The 22006-nt window shown below is 41.6% G+C and overlaps 4 protein-coding genes across 4 annotated transcripts in view; 2 read left to right on the top strand and 2 right to left on the bottom strand.

Moving 5' to 3' along the window:
* The window catches only part of apoc1 (apolipoprotein C-I), a 351086-nt gene that overhangs the window by 48182 nt on the left and 280898 nt on the right, over positions 1 to 22006 (bottom strand). The gene's annotated exons all lie outside the window — the stretch shown is intronic.
* LOC139334370 (CTP synthase 1-like) lies at positions 1244 to 11256 on the top strand. Its single transcript, XM_070967205.1, has 18 exons — positions 1244 to 1406; positions 2193 to 2373; positions 2640 to 2810; positions 3011 to 3111; positions 4534 to 4650; positions 4840 to 4923; positions 5147 to 5227; positions 5847 to 5998; positions 6186 to 6318; positions 6499 to 6587; positions 7091 to 7185; positions 8183 to 8245; positions 8383 to 8426; positions 8517 to 8613; positions 9686 to 9741; positions 9928 to 10024; positions 10231 to 10375; positions 10872 to 11256. The coding sequence occupies exons 2-18, from the start codon at positions 2208 to 2210 to the stop codon at positions 10948 to 10950; spliced, it is 1770 nt and encodes a 589-aa protein (XP_070823306.1). The 5' UTR covers positions 1244 to 1406; positions 2193 to 2207; the 3' UTR covers positions 10951 to 11256.
* Positions 13245 to 15274, top strand: rab42b (RAB42, member RAS oncogene family). Its single transcript, XM_070966890.1, has 3 exons — positions 13245 to 13323; positions 13474 to 13732; positions 14768 to 15274. The coding sequence occupies exons 2-3, from the start codon at positions 13515 to 13517 to the stop codon at positions 15216 to 15218; spliced, it is 669 nt and encodes a 222-aa protein (XP_070822991.1). The 5' UTR covers positions 13245 to 13323; positions 13474 to 13514; the 3' UTR covers positions 15219 to 15274.
* taf12 (TAF12 RNA polymerase II, TATA box binding protein (TBP)-associated factor) lies at positions 17163 to 20944 on the bottom strand. The gene is made up of 6 exons (XM_070966888.1): positions 20799 to 20944; positions 19939 to 20166; positions 19228 to 19305; positions 18804 to 18918; positions 18101 to 18189; positions 17163 to 17996 (listed from the first exon to the last, which is right to left on the bottom strand). The coding sequence occupies exons 2-6, from the start codon at positions 20014 to 20016 to the stop codon at positions 17961 to 17963; spliced, it is 396 nt and encodes a 131-aa protein (XP_070822989.1). The 5' UTR covers positions 20017 to 20166; positions 20799 to 20944; the 3' UTR covers positions 17163 to 17960.

Below are 22006 nucleotides of genomic sequence, written 5' to 3'. Positions count from 1 at the left end.
AATGGGGTTTTGAGAGACCATTGCGTTATTTGTAATGCCTCACTTGAAAAAAACAGAATCTAGAAGAATACTTCTGTTTACACCAGTATTTGTCTCATTGTTGCTACATCTGATGCCTTATTTCCCTCCAAATAGTCACTCTGTTCATTATTTGTGAATAACCTTATGCATTCATAAAGCTCAATTTAGCCGAGATAGACGCTGAATAATGCAACATGGAACTCAAGCGCCATCTAGTGGTGAAGCAACTGTCTGAAAGAACAAATAATAGGTGACAATCATTCTAAAAAGAGATATTTTGAATTCATTAGTTTTTATATATGCTTTTTTTCAGTTTGACAGACAACAAATTTTACGTTTTTCCTCATCAGCTTCATTTTTTTTTTTTTTTTTTTTTTGTAAATATTTGCTCATTCGGAGTTTGATACAGCAACACGTTTCAGACAAGTTGGGACAGGAGCAACCAAAGACTGGGAAAGTTGTGGAATGCTCCAAAAACACCTGTTTGGATGATTCCACAGGTAAACAGGTTCATTGGTAACAGGCAATAGTATCATGATTGGGTATGAAAGGAGCATCCTGGAAAGGCTCAGTTGTTCGCAAGCAAGGGTGGAGGGAGGTTCACCACTTTGTGAACACGTGACTGTGTGAAGATCTGTATCTGTAAAACTTGTTGGTAAACAAAGCTCGTTTGCAAATGATTGCATTCTAATTTATTTACACTTTACATAGAGTTAACACAGAGTTTTTGGAATCGGGGGTTGCAATTTCAACATGTGTCCAAGTCAATTTACAAAGATAAGAGATAAGATTTAAATGTATTAATCTAACACCGTGGAAATTATGATGTTACAGACAGCAGTAATAGCAAGAACAAAGAAGAAGACGTAGAGAAAAACAAATGCACAATAAAGAGGAGACAATATAAATAACTGACTGTTCTAATAAGGATGATCTTTTTTCATTAACGGTCATTGTGTTACAATAACTTCCACTTGCACTGACCTTGAAATACTTCATCCACTCATACACATGTGACATGACAGCGTGAAAACAGAAGCTCTGGGTAAATTGCTGACCGGAGTTTAGCTCCTCGATGAGCCTTTAACCGTTACAGAACCCTGAATCCGTCCACCTCATTGGTGGACTCGGGGGGGCGGGACACGCGGGACTGCCTGACAGACTGAGCCGAGGGCACACTGATGCTCCCGCGCTACTGAAACGGAAGGAGACAAACTGTACAGAAAAGAAGAGCGAATCAGTCAGCCTGTCCAGCACGTGCATGTAGCAGAAGGAGAATGAGGGGCCTGATGTTTCGTGTATAGAAGTTGAGTTTCGCTCAATTCACCGCATTTACTTGAGACTAAACGCCGCTGACCGACACTGTCTTTCTCTGTAGCTGTTAGGTAAGTTCGTGTTGTTTTAAATACATCCACCGTGTGCTATAGAGTCCGCGAAGAGCTAAAAATGCACCCGAGTTAGTTGTCTCAAAAGTGGTGTCAAGCTAGTCAGTTAGCTGCTGCTGCAACTGTGTCAGTCCCGCAGGTCGCACTTGTCAACATTTCGTTTCAGAAACAACGGACAGTTCACATTCAGCTAGCAAAACTTGTAGCTAGGTCAACTTAACCAACCGCTCCGAAAATAGCTGCTTTGTATAATAACACAGCCTTTCATGACTGTCAGTTAAGAGTGGCATCATGGTGGCACGATTGTCATACTGAAGCTCAAAGGAGTGTATGTTTTCCCGCCAATCTTCAATGACTGACAGCTGTGAGCAGTTGGGACTCGTTTAATTGTGCCCTTTTCACTGTTCACTGTCACCTTGTAAACAAATGAGTCACCTCACCTCCACCTCCAAAGCACAGTAAAGTTAATGCAATTTAAGCCAAATGAACTGCTTTTAATATTTTCCAATGCAGGTGTGTGTCATGTTGTTATTGAAAACACAGCAATAACAAAACGGACCGCTAGTTTTTGATCCAGTGGGAACAATGTCACACAAAGTACTTCTGTGTATAGATGTGGTTTTGTGGTTGTGCAGTCGACCTCTTGAGTATTGGCGCAGACACTCAGCTCATAATGGATGAATGTCAACAGCTCTTCACCACACATCTGGTTGAAGGGGTTGAGTTGGTTACACACCTGGGAAGGTTATTTATCCTGTTTTTTTTGTTGTTGTTGTTGTCGTTCAGTTTTCACACTCCACTATGAAATACATCCTGGTTACTGGAGGTGTCATATCTGGCATTGGTAAGGGCATCATTGCCAGCAGCGTGGGAACAATCCTCAAGTCCTGCGGCCTGCACGTCACAGCCATCAAAATCGATCCGTATATCAATATTGATGCAGGGACCTTTTCACCTTATGAGCATGGTGAGTTCACCAGGGTTGTTTTTCATTGTGTTTGATGTATCATCAGATGTTTTGTTTAATTGTGTGGTTGAGTCAAGACAAGATGTGGTTTGGCAGCTTGTGGTTTAATGGGTGGACAGACCATCATCCCTTCAGTTGTGTAAGCTGCTTTCCAGCAAGCTGTTTCCATACAATAGATATTTTGTCAGTGAGCAAAGGATTTCTACCAGTTTTGGATCTGCTGTTTCACTCACCCGCTGATAAAAGGAATAATGCCTGTTGTGCAGGTGAAGTGTATGTTCTCGATGACGGCGGGGAGGTGGATTTGGACTTGGGGAACTATGAGCGTTTCCTGGACATCCGTCTTACCAGAGACAACAACCTCACCACTGGAAAGATGTATCAGTCAGTCATCAACAAGGAGAGAAGGGGAGACTACCTGGGCAAGACTGTGCAGGGTGAGTTAGTGCACCTACTCCAAAACATGGTAGCTCCCCTTGACTTGGTTAAAGTTTAGTGTCAGTACACTTGGCACGGCAACATGCTTGTATTTTCCAGTGTGTCTGGTGAACAGAGACTTTGACGAGCGCTGTATTTTCTTCTTAAATATGTCCAATGAGCTGTATTGATTGGTTTTATTCTATAAATCTGTTTTCAGTGGTACCCCACATCACAGATGCCATCCAGGAGTGGGTGATGAAGCAGGCCAGGATCTCAGTAGACGACGATGGTGTGGAGCCTCAAGTTTGCGTCATAGAGGTGAGTTGGTCTGAAGTATTTGAAGTCTCTGTTCTCATCAAGTGGGAGTTTGCGTAGATGGCCAAACTGGATCTTTCATTCAGAGCAAAAGGGCACTGAAAACGTGTCATATATGTCGATAAATCCCATGAGCAACACTTGCAGGGCCTTTATTTAGTGCGTTGAAGAGAAATGGAGAAGATTTTCGATCGGAAATGAAACAAAGTGTGTTGATATGCTAAAGGAATAGGTAATATTGGCACCACTCAGCAAGAGATCTTGCTGAACTTACACATATGGGTATGTAAGCAGCAAATCAAACATCATTTTGAAAAGTGGAAAATTCAGATATTTAAAAATGGATTTGTAGAGGAGTGTCTGTTTAACTATCCTCTTCAGGAAGCTTGGCTCTGTTTCCAGCCACGGGCCGCAAAATGTTCAAAACAGAAGGTTTTATTTTGTTTGAAAGAAAATGAATCTTTTGTGTGTTTGCAGCTGAAAATGGCTAAATCCTAATTAAGAAAGGCTCATTATAATCCTGTCATAAAACTCAAATAACTGTCTCTGCCACTACTGTTAAAGACCACAAACCGTGGTCTCATACCAATGTTTTAACATCCACATTAAGACAATTACAAAATCAGCCTACTAAGAGTAGATCAAGATTTAAAGGGCATGTCTCAGCAGGATTTAGACAAACTTGTCTCTGCCTCTGTGATCAGTAGTCTCGACTTCTCACTTCACATTAGCTTCCTACATTATGAAGCCTCCCGTCTTCAGGGACTTCACTCTGCTGACTGTTCCCAGAGCCAAAACTATAAGTGGAGAAGAAGCATTCCGCTTTTCCGCACGACAGATCTGGAACAAATTTCCAGAAAACTTGAGGTCTGCTCCAACCCTCAGTTCTTTTAAATCAGGCCTTGATAGGGCTTTGTCGCGGCTGTGGATCAGAGAGTTGTCTAGTAATCAGAGCGTCGGTGGTTCGATCCCTGGCTCCACTTGTCTGCATGTCAGATTGTCCTTGAGTGAGACACTGCACCCCAAATTGCTCCCGATTACTCCAGGCTGTGCCAATGGGGTGTGAATGGGTGAATTTGGCATCTGCTGTAAAGTGCTTTGAGTGGTCAGTAGAGTAGTAAAGCGCGATATAAATGCAGTCCATTTACCACTTCTTTTTTTAATGCCTCTGTCTTATGTAAAGCACTTTTAATTGCCTTTTTATTGAAAGGAGCTATACAAAAGAACTGGTCTTGCCTTGCCTTTCCTCCAGCAGTTCTTTAATTACTTCCATGCATTGAAACCAGTTCTGACAGTATTGTAGATTCCATACACATGACGGCAGTCTGTACCCTAAGGCTGCATCAGGGTTTCATAATATGCTCAGAAACCATGTGTGTGCATGTATGTGTCTCTGCGGTCTAAGCTGGTATTTTGTGTCAACAGCTGGGAGGCACAGTGGGGGACATTGAGAGCATGCCCTTCATCGAGGCCTTCAGACAGTTCCAGTTCAAGGTGAAGAAGGAGAACTTCTGCAACATCCATGTCAGCCTGATACCGCAGGTATGGCACACCGGTGAACACACGTGACATTCCTCACCAGACGCCACAACACAGCATTGTTTTAATATTTTTTGTTTTATATGAAAAAAATGGCTCCAGTTTTGTATTTTGCAGTGAATGAAAGGAGGAACAGTAGGAAGCACCTGATTTTCACACACAATTTGAGGTGCATCTGCTTTTGTGTTTCAGCCCAACACCACAGGAGAGCAGAAAACCAAACCGACCCAAAGCAGTGTCAGAGAGCTCAGGGGGCTGGGCTTGTCTCCAGATTTGGTGAGTTAGACTGCACTTTTTTTCTTAAATTTCCCTCCTGCACCCCCAACTTTCATGTGTAGAACCAACCAATAAGACTTGGTTGCACATTCATCCCATGGTGTACACAAATACAATCTGCCGTAAATCTCAGATACGATGTTCAGATATGAATCTTTGTGACTGCACCCTGGTCCTGTTGTATATTGTAATTAACAAAAATGAACACATTGATTTTTGTCAGATTATGTGCCGCTGTTCAAGGCCCCTAGAAACGGCTGTGAAGGAGAAGATCTCCATGTTTTGTCATGTGGAGCCCACACAGGTGAAGTATATCCACAGTAGTGGTGTTGCATTGTTGTATTGGATAATGCAAGAGTTACACAGTATGTATAAGGACATGAGCTCAGTGATGATAACTGCTGTTTCACTGTATGCTAGTATTTAGGTCATCCCCATCCTCTCCTTCAGTGCTCGTCAGCAGGTGAAAGTTAACCCCAGATTCATTCTTGTTTTGGAACCACCTTGTCCGCTTGGCCTTGCTGTATTTGCATTTTTCCTGTGCTGTGTCCGCCATGTTTGCAGCCTTCTCTTAGATGCATGCTCCTTACGGTCTGGCACCTGGTTGCTGCTTTTTTACAAAGTCCCAACCTGACCTGTGTGTTGTTACTGGCTGGGGGCTACATACCCACTGTCCAAAGGGTGCCGCCAAGAAACGTCCCAAACACAGCAAATTAATAAGGTCTTTATCTGCAGATGAATATGCCGCCACACACTTCTGACGGGTCTTAAGTGATGATTCTGAAGGATTGCTTTTGTTTGTACATGGTTTTTATTGAATTCCAACATAGTGTACCTTGATGTAAAGATATTAACGTTGCTCAGCCCTTTTATCAATTAAAAACGTGAAATTGACGAGTGAATGTTTTGTTAATTGTTTCCAGGTGATCTGTGTCCAAGATGTCTCCTCGGTCTACAGAGTGCCCCTGCTGCTGGAGGACCAGGGTGTTGTGAGCTACTTCTGCCAGCGTCTGAACCTGCCTGTCGAGAGAAGGCCCAGGAATATGCTCACAAAGTGGAAGGAGATGGCTGACAGGTAGGGAAGTTTGTCTTAGCTGCTAATGTTGCTCAAGGGCTCTAAGGACATGGACACAAACACAATTATGAAAGACGAGTGTTGCTCAGTCACTGCAGCGTACTGTGGGAGTTAATTGAGAATTTGCGATGCTATGATTAAATGATTCGCCGGGTCAGTGCTGTGAATGATTTCTCTCTCTTTCTAGATCGGACCGTCTATTGGAACATGTTTCCATAGCCCTGGTGGGGAAATACACAAAGTTAGCCGACTCCTACACCTCCGTTATCAAGGCCCTCGAGCACTCAGCCCTCGCCATTAATCACAAACTAGAGGTCAAGGTATGGAAATATTTCACGCTGTTATGTTTTGTATATTGATTCCTGGATTTAATGTCACAGCTTTGCAGTTTATGTATTGGCTGTTGTTGTGGAACACTTTCAAAACAGGCATGACTAACATTTTGCTGCAGTGGTTTGCCTGTTGGCCATATTGACTGTTCGTTGTTGTTGTTATTATAGTACATCGACTCTGCAGACCTGGAACCTACCACTTTGCAAGATGAGCCAGTGAAATATCATGAGGCCTGGCAAAAACTCTGCAGCTCTCAGTGAGTAGACAAAACCTGGGAGAACCAGCAGTAGACTTGGATGATGTTGAAAATTTCAAAGGTTTTACACTTTGGTAATACGCTGTTATGTATGCCACATGATGGCAGTAGAGTGCTGTCGTGCCTGGTGGATTACGCAGCCCCAGAAGTGAGTGGATTTCTGTGCTTTGTTCATTTATAGATAGGGTGCATTAGTTTTGGAGTATTGCTTTTTTCTGTATTAGTCAGACTACCTCCAAATATGGAGTGACAGAAGGTTTAAATACACAGATCAGAATAAAGTAGTAAGTAGGGCCACAGGTGAATTTCTCTGAATGCATTTGTGCAAAGAACTGACTCAGATAACTCAAATTCTCCCAGTAATGTGAGTCCACATACATCAGTGCATGTACACATGATCAGTAATGTGTCTCTGTATACGTTGTGTCATGTTTGTCTCAAAAGTAATGTGGACTAATACATAAGCTGAACCGAGGCTGTTTTTTCTTTCTTCCGGCCTGCAGAGGTGTGTTGGTACCAGGAGGGTTTGGTGTGAGAGGGACAGAAGGCAAGATGCTCGCTATTAACTGGGCTAGGAAACAGAATAAGCCATTCCTGGGTAAGAGATACGAAACTCCTCTGTCTCTTTTATTATATCCTATTTTAAGATTTAATGCCTTTAGGAAAGCTGATGAAGGCTAGACACAAAACATGTTGTTCCTTCCTGTGTGTTGACTCTTGATGAAGATAAGGTAACAATTCTTGGTATGCAGTTTCATACTTGTGTTACTTAAGACAAAACAACTAAATGAATAACTACAATGTCTAAGAATTTATTTGCTGTGATGTTTTGTTGTTTTACAAGACTGTTAACAAGAAGTGAAAACAAGCTTCATAAATTAATAAGTACAGATATAAAACAAAATATAATTGGTTGCATAAGTATTCCACCACTTCACTTCAATACACTAAAATCATCACCGGTGCAGCCCAGATTATGTGGAAGTTGCAGTTTAGTTTTAGTGCCCATTATCTGTATGGCAGCATCATGTTATGTGTGTGTGTGTGAGATGCTTCTGTGCAATAAGCCCTGGAAGGGTTGTCAAGGGCAAAATGAATTAATCAAAAAACAGAGAAATCCTGAAGGAAAAGCTAGCCGGTTCTGCCAGAGAACTGTTACCCGGGATACAATGTATTTCCCTGCAGAACATCAACCTGGAACATAAACCCAAAGCAACACAGAGTGAACAACAATGTTAATAATGTATCTCATAGACATGTCGAGTCCAGAATTGAGATGAGAAAGTGGGGCAGGACTTTAAAATTGCTGTTTAGTAACAATCTACATGCAACTGAACATAGTTTGTGCAATTATGCAAAGATAAATCAGAAAAAAAAATCTTGTGTTCAGCTGTATAAAGTTGTTACAGACCCTCTCAGTCCATGAATTCGAAGCTGAGATTGCTGCCACAGGCGACTCTCCAAAGTATGTACCTGAAGGGCATGAATACCTGTGCAGTCACTTGCAGTGGGGATCCTGTCCGGTTTGTATTTATTTATGAATCCTTACGATAGCCCTCATTATGCAAGAATCCTGCTGGTCTTGTTTTGTGCAGGCGTGTGTCTGGGCATGCAGCTGGCAGTGTGCGAGTTCGCCCGCAATGTTCTCCAATGGGAAGGTGAGTAATGGCTCGGTTCAGCTGGGGACACTGCTCAGGGAAATTTGATTCCTATGGTTTCTAATTAAATGATGAAAAACCTTCAACACGTTGGGCGGTTGATTTGAGCTTAGATCAGTTCCGCTTATCTTTTTCAGATGCCAACTCCACAGAATTTAATCCAGAATCCAAATACCCCGTGGTAAGTTATCTTTTTCTGCCGTGCTCATATCACATCATATCAGTAGGAGCTTCACCAGAATGGTTTCAGCGTCCTATTTGATCTTGACAGGTGATTGACATGCCGGAGCACAACCCTGGGCAGATGGGTGGAACGATGAGGTTGGGGAAGAGGCGGACCATTTTCAAATCCAACTCCAGTGTACTCAGTATGTATCCTCCTTAAATTAAACTTTCTCTCCTGGCATTGATTAAACCCCTAAAAACTCATCTCTGTTCATCAGATTGACAATTCAGAAGTTGTTTGTGGAGCATAAGTGAAGGGCAGTTAAGTTTAGTATGGGTGGAACTATGAATATGCAAACAGTCCTGCCTCTGTCTCCTCTGAGTGTACTTGCTCGGCGTCAACTCTGCTCACAAAACAGACAAACAGCTCTATCTATCAGGAAGCCCTGAAGCAAAAACTCTCACGTGCCATATGGACTGGAATTACCTAGCCTTATCTTGCTAACGCTATGCTAGCAGCTTATGAGGACGCCCTTTAGCAGGCCAACCCCAAAGTCATGTGAAGTTCTGTCAGCAGGACAACCCCAAAGTCATGTGAAGTTCTGTCAGAATTATGGTAATGTCTACAGCCATCATCTAATTCAGCAACTTAACTGTTTGAGTAACGTTTGCTGTAACTTTCTTCGTCATCAACCTCAAGCTATATAAATTATCCTGTCAGCATGTGACATGAATCATCATGTAACTTGGCAGACTGAAGTTGTTTCGACAGTCAACAGATAAAACATGAGAAATTGACTTATGAACATGTTGGCTCGTACTTGCTGCGTCTGTAGGATAAATGAAACTACGTCAGGCTTTAGTATATGTTTTGTGGAAAAGGATCACAGTTCTCCTTCTGCAGCTTTGAAACCCGAAAACAGCCTGAAAATGGTGAAACTTGGCTTGCAAAATAGCAATCATAGCTACACCTGGCTTCTCCTCTGATACCCCTGGTTTCACTGCAGCCCCAACCCACAAATTGCTAGGATTGTTTCTTTAGGTATATTATGTATGAAAGCCTGGCTGTGTGAATCTGTGTATTGGTCTAATTCAAGGCAGAAATGCTCCTCCCTGCTGTTGACTTCTTATTTCTCTCATGACGTATCTTGTAGCATCTAAAAAACACCATATGGACATATTAGGAGCTTGATTTTCATCATAAATGGCAGACTGTTTGCTTTTTGATGTTTTACAGCTCTGTTGTTTCTAATGACCGATATTTCATTGTTCCAGGGCAACTTTATGGAAACGCCGAGTATGTCGACGAGAGGCACCGACACAGATTTGAGGTAGAGACGAAAACAAGCTTTTAAAGCTTTTTGTGAGCGCTTGTGCAAAACTTTCTGCCTGCACACCTTTTTAATCTTTCTGTTTTTCATCTTTGCCTCCAGATCTAGTGTTGAAGTGTAAGATAACCTTGAAACCTTATTTTTCGAAAAACCCTTCCCCAGTCATTGGATCTGTGCTCATTATAGGTGAACCCTGAGTTGAAGCACCACTTTGAAAAAAAGGGTCTTCATTTTGTCGGCCAGGATGTGGAAGGAGAAAGAATGGAGGTCATTGAATTGGAGGGTGAGTGGAAACTGTCATGACAACAAGAATCCGCATGCTGCTCGGTGATTATGAATAACATGCAGTGTGACACCTGGATAATCCTTGGAATGTACTCCTAAGATCTCTTAGCTCTGTGTTTTATCACATGCTGGCTGCGGTATATAGAGCCTAATGTAATGGAGTTCAAGGTAACCAACCCAATCGACCCGTCTTTGTTGGTCCAGATCACTGTTACTTTGTTGGAGTGCAGTACCATCCAGAGTTCACCTCGAGACCCATCAAACCTTCTCCTCCATACTTCGGTCTCCTGCTGGCTGCAGCAGGAAAACTGCAGAGCTACCTGAACAAGGGCTGTCGCCTCTCTCCACGGTAAGCTCTGATGCAGCAGCTGTCAGTGAATTGAAGGGTTATTTTAGTGCTTTATATCCATCTCTGCACTGGCAGAAGTATTCTCTGAATTCAATTGACAAATGAGTCTTTTTGAAGTGGCATCAAATCACATTTAAACCCTTCAAATATATTTTTTATATTCGATTTGTTAACGGACTACTGATGGGTTAAAATCTGAGATCCAGCTTAGCTATGACTAGGACATGAAGCACATGGATCAACCTAATTAATGTTTACCATTGTGTATAATGTGGATATTATGCTTGGGCTTGAATGGAATGGAATTTTACAAGCATATTTTTATTCAGTGTCATAATCTACACCCTTATATTATTATGCGATGTAATTACATCAAAGACCTGTGGGTATTACAGCTACAGTTTACAGTGACAATATGTCATCATTGCACCTGCAATCCCTGGCAAGCGTTACTGCTGTAATACTCATTTTATGTCCTCCTCCTCCTCCTTTACAGGGACACTTACAGTGGCAGCAGCGGCAGCAGCTCCCCTGAAGCAGACATCTGCGAGCTGAAGTTCCCCTCTTTGTCCTGAGACTAAAGCACGTGTACTTGTTGCGTTTGTGTGTCTCGTGCAGGTAAATGCGAGGCCTAGAAAAAACCTGGTCTGCCCTGAACTAACGCTGCAAAGCCAAAATTTCTAGAAAACTGTTTTTATACTCTGATTGGTACAGCATGTCACACTTTATGCTCTAAATATATTATGCCCTTTGAGATTGTGTAAAGGTGAAGGGATGCCCTGCAGTTAACTCTGTGGAGCTGCAGTAACCAAAGCATTTGTGGGGGAATTGTAAGAGAAGGACGTTGTGGAATACCTGTGCAGAAAACTTTTGTTGAAAGGAAAAAAAAAAAAAAGAATATGGTGAGATGAATGAGAAGGCATCAGTCTGAGTGTGCAGTGTCTCGCCACTTTAAGTTGTTTGTGAAGAGATGGATACTATACAGTGTATTGCAGCATAGGAACTTGTGATTGCAGAAGGCAGCAGAGACAAAGGGTTTAGGGTAAGAGTCAGAGTCTGTGCAATCAGGTTTCTCATTGCTGCTGCTGTCGTGCAAATCGATTCAATCCAACGATTGAAAACACTTACAAGAAACATAACTTTGTACAATTGTTTGCAACTTTTTGCCTGTGTATCATGTCACTGATGCATTGAACTGAGCTGTTTATTGTCTGTTACTATTTTGTTTTATGTATTAATGTATTTCTCCTTTTAGGTTTAATACCAACTTGAATATCAAAACACTCATTCAGGGGTACTACACTAAAGTGTAAAGTACACTAAAGTGTAAAGTTCATGCTTTTCTGTTTTTTAATAATCTTGCACTGTATTACGTGGAGTGTGCATGCAAATCCATATGCAAATTAATCTGGACCATAAAATTGAGCTTTTATGGCTGGAGGGTATATTGTTTTCTGTTGTTTAGTTAATGTCACCAGGACAATGGGTTTAAAATCTGCATCAAAGTTGTAATGGGAAGTCTTTTGCACTTTTGGGTGTTATGTTTTTAGGCCTTATATGTTTGTTTTTTTTTTATGTGAGACCTTTTGCCTGGTCAGCAAATAGTTTTGAACTCCATTGCCTTTTTACTACGATATCTGACCCAGAAATGATGCATGATGCTGACGCAGAGTCATCTGACAATCTGGACAATTTGTAAGCAGTATTAACTGAAAAAGAAAGCTTGGCATAGGAAAAATGATGTCTTTTATAACCGAAACAAAAACCTCGATTTGATCTGGAAACATCAGTAGCTGTCAGCTGTAGATGATGAGCAAGCTTCCAAGTTGCTTTTTCATTTGTAGTCTTGTCAAAGTGAGTGATGCTAAAATCAGTGCTGGCGTTTCATTTATGTTTGCGACTCAAGCGTATGAAAAAATGCCATATTTTTATATTTATGAAATTCAGATGCATGTGTGATGTGATATGTGTGTTTACTCTGAATAAATATATTTTTATTCCTCTTGACAATCAGGCCTTTACTCTGGTGGAGCTGAGAGTCGTTGCATGTTCAGCTTGGGCTGGGTACTGCAGTATTACAGTGTACAGGAAATCTGACGTGGTGGTTAAGTGTATTATTGCTGTAAATGCATCTTTGAGTTCATGGTAGAGCTGAACAACACAGCCATGCATGAGGAAATCCTTTGCTCAATGAGACAAATTAAACTCAGCAGACATGTAGTCATCAGTAAAATATTCAATGTAAGTCTAACTTCCATAAAACTTCTTGTCAATAAATGAATTACATGCCTGAGCCTGTTCCAGTGTTTCCCATCCAAAGTGAAGCTGTACTGTTATCAACTTCCTCTTTTAGGTGGCGGTGTTCAAGTGATAAGAGTTGCTGCGCGCTCACACTATGATTACTCATGATGACATGCAGTTAAGAGTTGGTGACAACAGGAAACAGCACGGTTTGCCTTGATATGGTGTTGAATGCAAATACTGCTTCTTGTAATCCATGCCCCCTCCCTGTTCTCCCACATCTGGCCCGCCCTCCCCTCAACAGCCCTCCCCCTGTTCCTGTGCTCCTGCCCCACCTTTTGTCAAGTGCTAACAGGCAAACTTTTAAGTCCACACCCCTGCGCAGCACTCTCATACACATGCTTACAGTAGCAGTTAAGGTCGGTCACTCAGATGAGAGCTGCAGCTGTACTGGGATCTGCTTTGTGGGATAGATTACGCTGCGTACCTGCTTTAGAGGATTTGATGAACCACCATGGGAATGCGACTGAGAGACTCGCACCGCAGGCATCAGTGGAAATAGGAGTTTGGGATGACTGTGAACACAGATTGCGCTGCAGATTGTGACATTTCTAAGGAGTGGCTGCTGCTGTTTCTCAACATTTGGGATATCAGAGATAAAGAAGCAGTTGGGAGGAAGCTGGCGTGGGATTGCTAGTCTCTTACAGGTTTCATCTCTTTCTTTCTCTAACCCCCATGGTACTAACACTGTTCAGTACATTCTTCCTCAGTCATTCCCAACCTTGCTTACAACCCCTTTTATAATTCCTGCAATCTTACTTTTTCTATTTTTCCCACAACCTCTGTATCCCCTCAAGCTCGCTTCACTCGTCATCCTCTTCTCCCACGCTGAGCAACAATGGACCTGACGTTGTGGCAGTACCAGTTCAGGATCATAATGCTGGGGGACTCCACAGTGGGCAAGTCCTCTTTGCTGAAGCGCTACACTGAAGACTTGTTCATGGAGTCCATCAACCAGACGGTCGGTGTAGACTTCTATGTTTACTTCCTGGAGGTGGAGCCGGGGGTCCGTGTCAAGCTGCAGTTCTGGGACACAGCTGGACAGGAGAGGTTCAGGTGAGCTTCAACCCATCTTGTGACAAGTGGAGATGAGGTGTTTGATACATTGGTGCCAGCCATAGCTGAACACCTCTCCAAGTTCACATTCTTGCATTATTGCATTTTTCTTTGCACTATTGGGTGTCTTAATATATCAAACATACCTTCTTTATATGCACCAGGCCTACTCACATTGTTCAGTGTCTCTTTGTATAAGAGTGTAAAACAAAGAACACCATTCTTATGATGAATGTTACAGAAATGACTCGCATGCATGCAAATATATCATCCAAATGAACTACAACTGGTTATTCCATTCACGCTGGAGCTGTTTATCAGTGTTTGCTTTCAGCTAAGACTGTGTATCCACCCTCACTAGATCTGTGTGCAGTGTGTACAGAGATGCAGTATGTGTAATGTTTATGGTGGAAAAGACAGATCTTTGAAAAGGCATTATTCCTCCTGCTCAGCATATTTAATGGAAAAAAAAAGGAGTAACATGCTTCATTCTGTCTCTAAATTCATTATTTCACTTCTCCAGTTGAATGAACCGTAGCAAATTGCAAACTGTGCCTGTTTGTGTTTTCCTCCTCTCTGCATGGTATCTGTTGCCAGCTAATCCCACGAGTCAGCTAAAAGCGCAGCCAAATCAGGTTTGTTTTCCTACAGAGGTGTTCTAATCAAGAAGCAAGTTTTTACCAACTGGCTGCTGAGAGGACCCTCACTCATGCTTCCCTTTGGTTTAATCATTCAGTGACTCATGGGGGGAGCTGCGTGGCTCTTGGCAGTTTCATGATTAGGATTAGATAAACACAGTGGTTATCAATTTCTGACCAAGAAACACTCTTTGTCAATCAACTTATCTAAAAAAAGCTCAACCCAAACAATGTGGAGAATCAGCTGATTATTTGCTCACTGGAACAAGAAGTAAGTTGGTAGCAAAGTCTGAACTCTGCACTGCCCGGTGGGGAGGATGGAGGGTTTTCATGCGTTGAAAGTCAAACCTCTTCCCACTGTCTTCAACTATTCCCCGTGTGTCTCCTCTTTCCTCAGGTCAGTGACCCGTTCTTACTACCGCAACTCGGTTGGAGGCCTGCTGGTATTTGACATGACCAACCAAGCCTCCTTTGACCATATTAAGGAGTGGCATACTGAGGTATGTGAGCGGGTGCAGCCCCATAAGGTTGTGTTTGTCCTGGTGGGCCAAAAGAGCGACCGGGACGCTCATGGGGAGAGGGTGGTGAGTAGGGAAGAGGCCGAGAAACTGGCCGGACAGCTGGGGGTGCCCTATGTGGAGGTCTCCGCCAAGACAGGCCACAACGTGAGCGACGCCTTCGAGCTGCTCACTCGGCGGGTCTACCAGGGTCTGCTGAGTGGAGAGGTGGAGCTGCAAGAGGGCTGGGATGGAGTCAAGTGCGCTGCACCACAGGCGCTGCAGTTACAGAGAGCCAGCCTGACACAGCCCAGCACAACCCCCAAGAACAAAAAGAAGTGCTGTGATTGAACTGTGGACTGGTGGTGGTCGCCCATATGCGCTCATGTTACTGTGGAACCCAAACCGCCCCCCGGAAAGTTGGATTTATGTGACTAATAACACGGCCATCATGAAACACTCTGATTTGAGATGCAGTTTTTGCATCTTTGTTGTAAACTACAATCTGAACTATTTGGTCGGCTAATGTAAGAGACTGATATGAGGACACATTTTGTAAAATACTCTGACATTCCTGCAACCTTAGAAATAAAGGTTCTGTGTAACTGACATTTTTATCCATGATAGTGGAGTTGAAACGTTTGCCGGTCAGTCAGTCCACCACCAGACTGAGGCACCTATAAAACCTAAAAACTGTTGGACGGATGACGTTTTGCTCTGACGTCTTCGGCATCAAGAGGATTATTTCCTACTAACTTTTCATCTAGCACTACCAGCAAGATGACATTTGGTTTGGGGTGAAATGTCTTGGCAACTATCAGATGGACCGCTGTGAAATTTGCCACAGGTGTTCCAGGTCTCCAAACTTCTTACCTCGCGCCATCATCCAGTCAAAAATTCACTTTGCCCAATACTTTGGTTTGTGACCAAATGGCTGTCAAACTCCTGACATCCCCATCAGCCACAGCTGCTGATTGGCAAATAGCAGCATGCTAATAGGTTAAACTACACTTTAGCGCGTTAGCATCGTCATTGTGAGCATGTTAACATGCTGATGTTACCATTTATTGATTTTGGACCTCAAAGCCTTTAGTGCCAAGGTTCAGTGATGTAACTAAGTACATTTATTCAAGTGCTGTACTTTTGAAGTACTGGTTACTTCCATATCCATACAGTATTTCCATTTTATACAACTTCACAGGCCCTCTACCCAACTACATTTGCCTGACAGCTTTGGTTACTAGTTACTTTTCAAATGACAATTTTTCATACTCTTCCTGTCTAGTGAAAACCATCCATCTCCGAATGTGATTATTTTGAATGTTACTGATAAATTGAAGGATAAAGCGTTCTTTTATGGGCTGAGAAAATTCCCCTACGTCTTCAATGAAATAAAAAAAACCCTCTTGGATTAGCTGGAAAGTAAATCATCATAAAGAGACACGTGGTTTTCACAGGACAGTGATTCCGCAAACATCTGATGAAATATGATGCATCGCTGTTGATTAAACTACTGAACAGTATCTGAAGCAGTTAAAATTAGTAAAAAACATCATGTATAAAACACTGCTGGGGACCATTTTTCTGCTTTGAGTTCTTTGGTATGTTGCTAATCCTTGCATACTGTTACTTGAATAAGGTTTTTAATGCAGGACTTGCAGTCGAGTGTTTTCACAGTGTGGTCTTAGTACTTTTACTTACTCGACCTCACTCTGTAATTCTTGTCTATGTTGTTCATTTGGTCCGTGACCAGTAGTCGTAAAAGTACTGGGTCCCCTGGTTGAGATTGGAAACATCACCTCAGGCATCAGTGTGAATTAATCTTTTGGGCTTGAGTTGTCTGGAAAAGGCTTTGTTGCATCGCCAGTAATTGCACAGCATCCTGCAAGTGAACGGTTGCTTTCAGGTGTTGCTGCTTAAATCAATTAAATAGAAACTCTGGGGTGCCTTTGGGTATTGTTCTTTTGAAATGTTGTGACAGCTTTCCATAGCAATTACTATTCATTTAGCTGACGAGCAGCCTTGTGCTTCCACAGCTGAGATGCAGACCGTTCATTTTGCTATAAAAACTGCATTAATGATTCACTGACACGTTAACTGTTGAGTCTGTACACTGGTTTATGTTCTTGGTTCTCTGGAAATACATAGCAAATGAACAAATGATTTGTCATGACTTTAAATAGTATCCCTCCACGTACAGTACTATTTTTAAAACTACTGGAAATTAGACATAAATGACTGAATCACCTATATTTAAATGTAGTTTTACATTAATTACAAGGTAAAAAGGCTTCCTTGTTTGATAATATCAGTCATTTATTTATTCATTTTTTTCATCTGACATTGTGAAAAGTTCAACATCTGGGGATCATTTCTTCTAACATTATTTTGATGCAATTTGCTGAAATAGACGAAAAGTAAAAATAACATTCACAAGGAGAGCTGAAATAAATGTATTAATGTAATAAAACCTACTACATTCAGTAACAATACACAACAGAGACAAACAAGTTACTGTATTTGTGGCCACCATTTGCAGTAGGAATTTGGTATTATAGACCCTCTATTAAAAAAAAACCTATAATCAACATCATAGAGCAGAACGGGTAAACAGGGGAGCCCTAATCTCTCACATACTCAACAGCTATGATTATCTATTATTGGCAAGATAACAACAATGATCAATTTTAAGGAAGCAAATGAATCGGTAGCATTCACATCCAAATGCTCTAGTATCAAAAGGTAAACCTGACACAGCAGTGGTCATAATCCAAAAGAAGCCTTCCAGGTAATGTTTATTGATAAAAATGCAACGAACAGACTTCTGCCAGGCTTAGCTTAATGGCAACGAAACAGAATCAGAGACGAGAATTACATTACTGTGTGACGGTGCTGGAAAAACACTCAAAAGTTATGGAGTCATGACGAGGAAACGCTATCTAATGTCAAGAAAAAAAACAACAAAAAAAAAAACACCAAACCTTCTTTTTCCATTTTCATTAGTCCCAAAAAAACCCCAGTTCAAAAGGAAAAACAAACAAACAAAAAAAGACAATACACAGAGTGGGTACGACGTATTTGTGTCCAGTCTTGCTACTTTTTGGTTGTCTTGCGGATCAGCGCCATTCTCTGAAATGAAAATGAACAAACAGTTAGGCCTGCTGTGTCAATAATACTGATTAATAATCAACAGCTGTCACATTTCTCTGCCTGCACCATTAACAGTTCCTCACCTGTTTGTGAGCCTCTGTGGTGCAAGCCTTCTTGAACGGCCGGATCTCATCTGAGCCATAACCAGGAATCCACATGTTCCAGTGGCGCTCTGACAGACAGCAACGCACAGTGTCAGTATATATACTGCCATAAGACAAATAATTTTAATGCCTTAGACCTGAACACAGCTGAGCAGCAGAGATAGCAACGTACCTGCCGGTGGTTTCGTCACCGCATTACCCTAAAACTACACATTTCTCGAGAGGCTCTTCCAATTTCTGACTGAATATTTGCAGTCACTCAAGGAAAGAGGCACAAATTACTTGAACTCAAGGGTGGGGGAGCACACTGTTCTACAGGCACAACACTTTCAAACATCTTCATGTGTTTTCTCTCCAGCACACAGATCCATGAAAGCTTCCGTTTGAGATGCAAAGTGTCAACAAAAAAAACAATCAAAAAAACCTTTTTACATTCAAAATTAATGCCATACTTGAACATAAATATTCTTATAGCAAAAATTAATGAGAACACTCAATCAGCATGATATAATAGAGTAGGGCATAATTTTATCCTGAGACAGTCATTTTAGAAAGCAATTATCCCCAGTAATTACACGCTCAGCATCATGATTTATACTTGAGATTTTTTTTGTGACCCACAGAGACATACAAAACTGAGCCTTGTGAAAATAGTAGGCATTACAACACTGAAACAACTTACCAAGATGTAATTGAACATCCTTCACCTCCAAGGTGTTGGACTTGCGATGGCGTGCCAGTTGGCAGGCAGCTGTCACTACGCTCTCTATAAAGTCATCTGCAATTTGTAGCAGCATCTGAGAAGAGACATTAAAAAAAAATACATCAATCGTGTGCAGTAAAGGGAAGCAACAATCCACAAAGGCCAGAAAATCCCTCAGATTTTCAGCTGCTCACACCATTTATCATGCAGCCAGACTTTCAACAGAATAAGGTTTCCAAATGATGGATGTGCCAGTTAAGGCAGCTTCAGAGGAACGAAAAACGAGATGCAAGTTGTATTGATTTCACGCCAAGAATTCCACTGCTGCCGAAGTTTAGTCTGCGCTCGTTTACCAAAAAAGTACAAATCTGATTTGAAACCGCAATTAAAACCACTGACAGACCTCCTCTACGTCTTCATCCAGCTGCTCATTCGGGTCGATCTCTCTCACCAGGTCCTGCAGCTTCTTCTTACTGAGCACCTGGAAAGACAGCAGATGTAGCCATTCACTCAGACAGACAGAGATTACAGGTGATGTGTGTTTGCTATATTAGTCTAAAGATGGCCCTGACTGCAAAAATGACATCATGGCACTCACAACATGATTTTAAATTTGTCATCAAGACCCGCCATATGGGTTATGGAGCTCTCTGAGATATTTAGAAAATATCTCACATCTAGATGTAAAATCTTTTATGCCAAACACAATTACAAAAAGACCAGCGACAGCATATATTCAGTTACTAACTGTTTTAGGGGGAAAAGGTATGTGTCAGGCAAATTTCAGGCTTTAGGTAGCTCTGAAGTTGAGATGAATTAGTTCTTCTTACTAATGAATTACTGTAATTATGAATGTCATAAAGACCGTGGAGCCAGCGGTGGGGCTGTAATTTATTAGAACGTTTGTTATGCGGAATCCTGCACAACCTTGGCTATGACCTCAATGATGCAATAAATCCACACATACATTATGTCTATGGAACTGTATTAGAGTGGTTATCCCTTTTTTTACTTAACAATTTTGTAGCTCATGGAAATGTCTTTCTAAGCTACAGTGTGAGATTTGTGCAGCATCTTTGGATTAGGTGAGTAAAAAAAAAAAAAATGAACTGACCTGAGATCCCTCTGGACTACTTCTGCCAGCAGGACCAGGCGGCAGAACCTTGACTGCTGTTGCGGTACTGTTAGCCATGCTGGTGGGGCAACGGGAAAAGTGGAGGGACTCTGGAGTTTCACAAGAGGCAAAACTGTCGTTTGTCTGTATGTGTCAGAGTCCTGAGTGACAGTCCAATACGGGCCCAAATGTGATGGATTATCTTTTAAAAGGACCACGTCCGCAAATCTGGGGAAGACAGTCAGGAATCACACAGGTGAGCACCAGAGATACAGCAGATTGAGAAATCTGATTACAGGACCTTTATGGAGGAGCAAAATATTAATGTTAGTCTTCTTTTAGCAGTCCTTATAGCTATTATCTGTTCGATTTGTTTATGTTGATCTCTTGTATTTAATATATGGTGTATTTTACTCTATATCGCTTACTATCGCTTATCGCTGCTAATATAGTTATCTTTTCCTTCACTATAAAGGACTTTGTAACTCTGTTTTCAACTGTTCACTATATATAGTTAACTGACACAGCTAATAGCAGTATCGCTATAGCTAGAAGACACTGGTAGAAACTTAGCCGTGAAACAACGCTGTAGGATCTCCACAAAATATTAACGAAGTTAGCAAAATAACACGACAACCGTAAAATAAAAAGGAACAGTCGGGTAAATGTTAAGCAGCTGTTCAGCCAAACAAATAAAGCAAACATGTAAAATACGGACGCTAACATAACGTTAGATGCTAAAAACAATAGCAGCTACCAAGCTGTGAATTTAGCCGGACAGGCTAACATTAGCAGCTAATCAAGCGGCGCGTCTTTATACACGCTGCATCCTCAAATTACGCACTAAACTGCGAACTTACCCGATTAAACAAACACTATCTGTCCATGTTTCAGCGTCGTTGCTACGATAAGTGAGTTTGATACAGAAATACTTCCTCAAATTGACTCTTCTCAGCTAGAAAAATCTGCGAGGAAATTTTCTCACTACTTCCGCTTTGTTTATATCGATTTCCGGTGGCAACATTTTGCCTCTACTCTTCCACCTGCTGGACATTTTGTAGAACTACACCACAATTCAACAAGAACCTCTGGTCGCAGTGGATACGGTGAAGTGAAGGCAAACGCTTCAGATGAGCACACACAGATCGGAATGGTGTAGAAATATTTCCCTTATTATTTCTTGAACAACAATACAAAAACAATACAAAAATGCAGGCAATAGAACATTATGAATTCAACACAAAGAGGTCTATTCCATCGATAATAGTAATGATAATGCCAGTAACAAAACCTGTAATAATTTAAATTGTAGGTAATTTCAGGTTTCCGTGGGAATTACAATGCGATAAAAACTTTAGATCACCAACGTTGATGAAAACATTACTTGCAAGAAATCATATTCTATGATGCAGCTTATATCCGGGTTACCCCAAGTGCTCTTGAAAGTAGGACAAAAGGATTGAGAGTTCTTTTTAAGTAAGTCATATAAAGAAATATCCGCAGCAGTGATGGCTGTGTTATAAGGAGGTAACACAGTACAAGGTGCGCGAGACCTTGAGCAAGAACATTAAGTCTGTGCATGGTTTTTAGATAGGGTACATACATACCAAAATGTTTTACACATTGTTTGGGAGGTATTTGCTCTATTTTTTAATATATCTATATATATATTTTTATATAGATACACTTTTTTTTACTTTAACAATAATGTCGCTGTGTAGGCCTGGGTTGGACAGAAACCTCTGACTGAAAATGAAAATTAATATTTTACACAGTGAGTCGGTTCGTCTCTGTAAGCATTTTAAGTCGGCGTACAGAAAACAATCCTTGACACTCGAAGAGACTGGATTTCTTTCGATCCTGTCTCCTGTCCAGCTCTGGTTACCAGCTGATCAGTCAAATGTGAAAGCGCATGAAGCGTCAAATGTTGGCTTGCTCGGTATCACATGTCACACCCAAGATCTGCGGACTCATGTCAACACTTCTTTCAAATTCTGCTGAACTTCCGCGGAAAAATACTGCGCTCAACAAGAAGCCAGGACAGGAGAGGTGATAGGCTCGAGTCCCC

Source organism: Chaetodon trifascialis, chromosome 7, assembly GCF_039877785.1.
Source record: "Chaetodon trifascialis isolate fChaTrf1 chromosome 7, fChaTrf1.hap1, whole genome shotgun sequence".
Taxonomy (NCBI): domain Eukaryota; kingdom Metazoa; phylum Chordata; class Actinopteri; order Chaetodontiformes; family Chaetodontidae; genus Chaetodon; species Chaetodon trifascialis.
Note: the sequence above shows the minus strand (reverse complement) of the source record. Positions and strands in the feature narration are given on the sequence as shown.

Bases quoted from the DNA above. Each gene is read 5' to 3' on its own strand.
- LOC139334370 (XM_070967205.1), top strand. From the start codon at position 2,208: ATGAAATACATCCTGGTTACTGGAGGTGTCATATCTGGCATTGGTAAG. The intron at 5,999-6,185 runs GTAGGGAAGTTT...CTCTCTTTCTAG, and splicing joins TGGAAGGAGATGGCTGACAG to ATCGGACCGTCTATTGGAAC. The intron at 10,025-10,230 runs GTGAGTGGAAAC...TTGTTGGTCCAG, and splicing joins GGAGGTCATTGAATTGGAGG to ATCACTGTTACTTTGTTGGA.
- taf12 (XM_070966888.1), bottom strand. From the start codon at position 20,016: ATGGCTAACAGTACCGCAACAGCAGTCAAGGTTCTGCCGCCTGGTCCT. The intron at 19,306-19,938 runs GTCAGTTCATTT...CTGTCTTTCCAG, and splicing joins GTAGTCCAGAGGGATCTCAG to GTGCTCAGTAAGAAGAAGCT. The intron at 18,919-19,227 runs GTCTGTCAGTGG...GTCTCTTCTCAG, and splicing joins TGGATGAAGACGTAGAGGAG to ATGCTGCTACAAATTGCAGA.
- rab42b (XM_070966890.1), top strand. From the start codon at position 13,515: ATGGACCTGACGTTGTGGCAGTACCAGTTCAGGATCATAATGCTGGGG. The intron at 13,733-14,767 runs GTGAGCTTCAAC...CTCTTTCCTCAG, and splicing joins GCTGGACAGGAGAGGTTCAG to GTCAGTGACCCGTTCTTACT.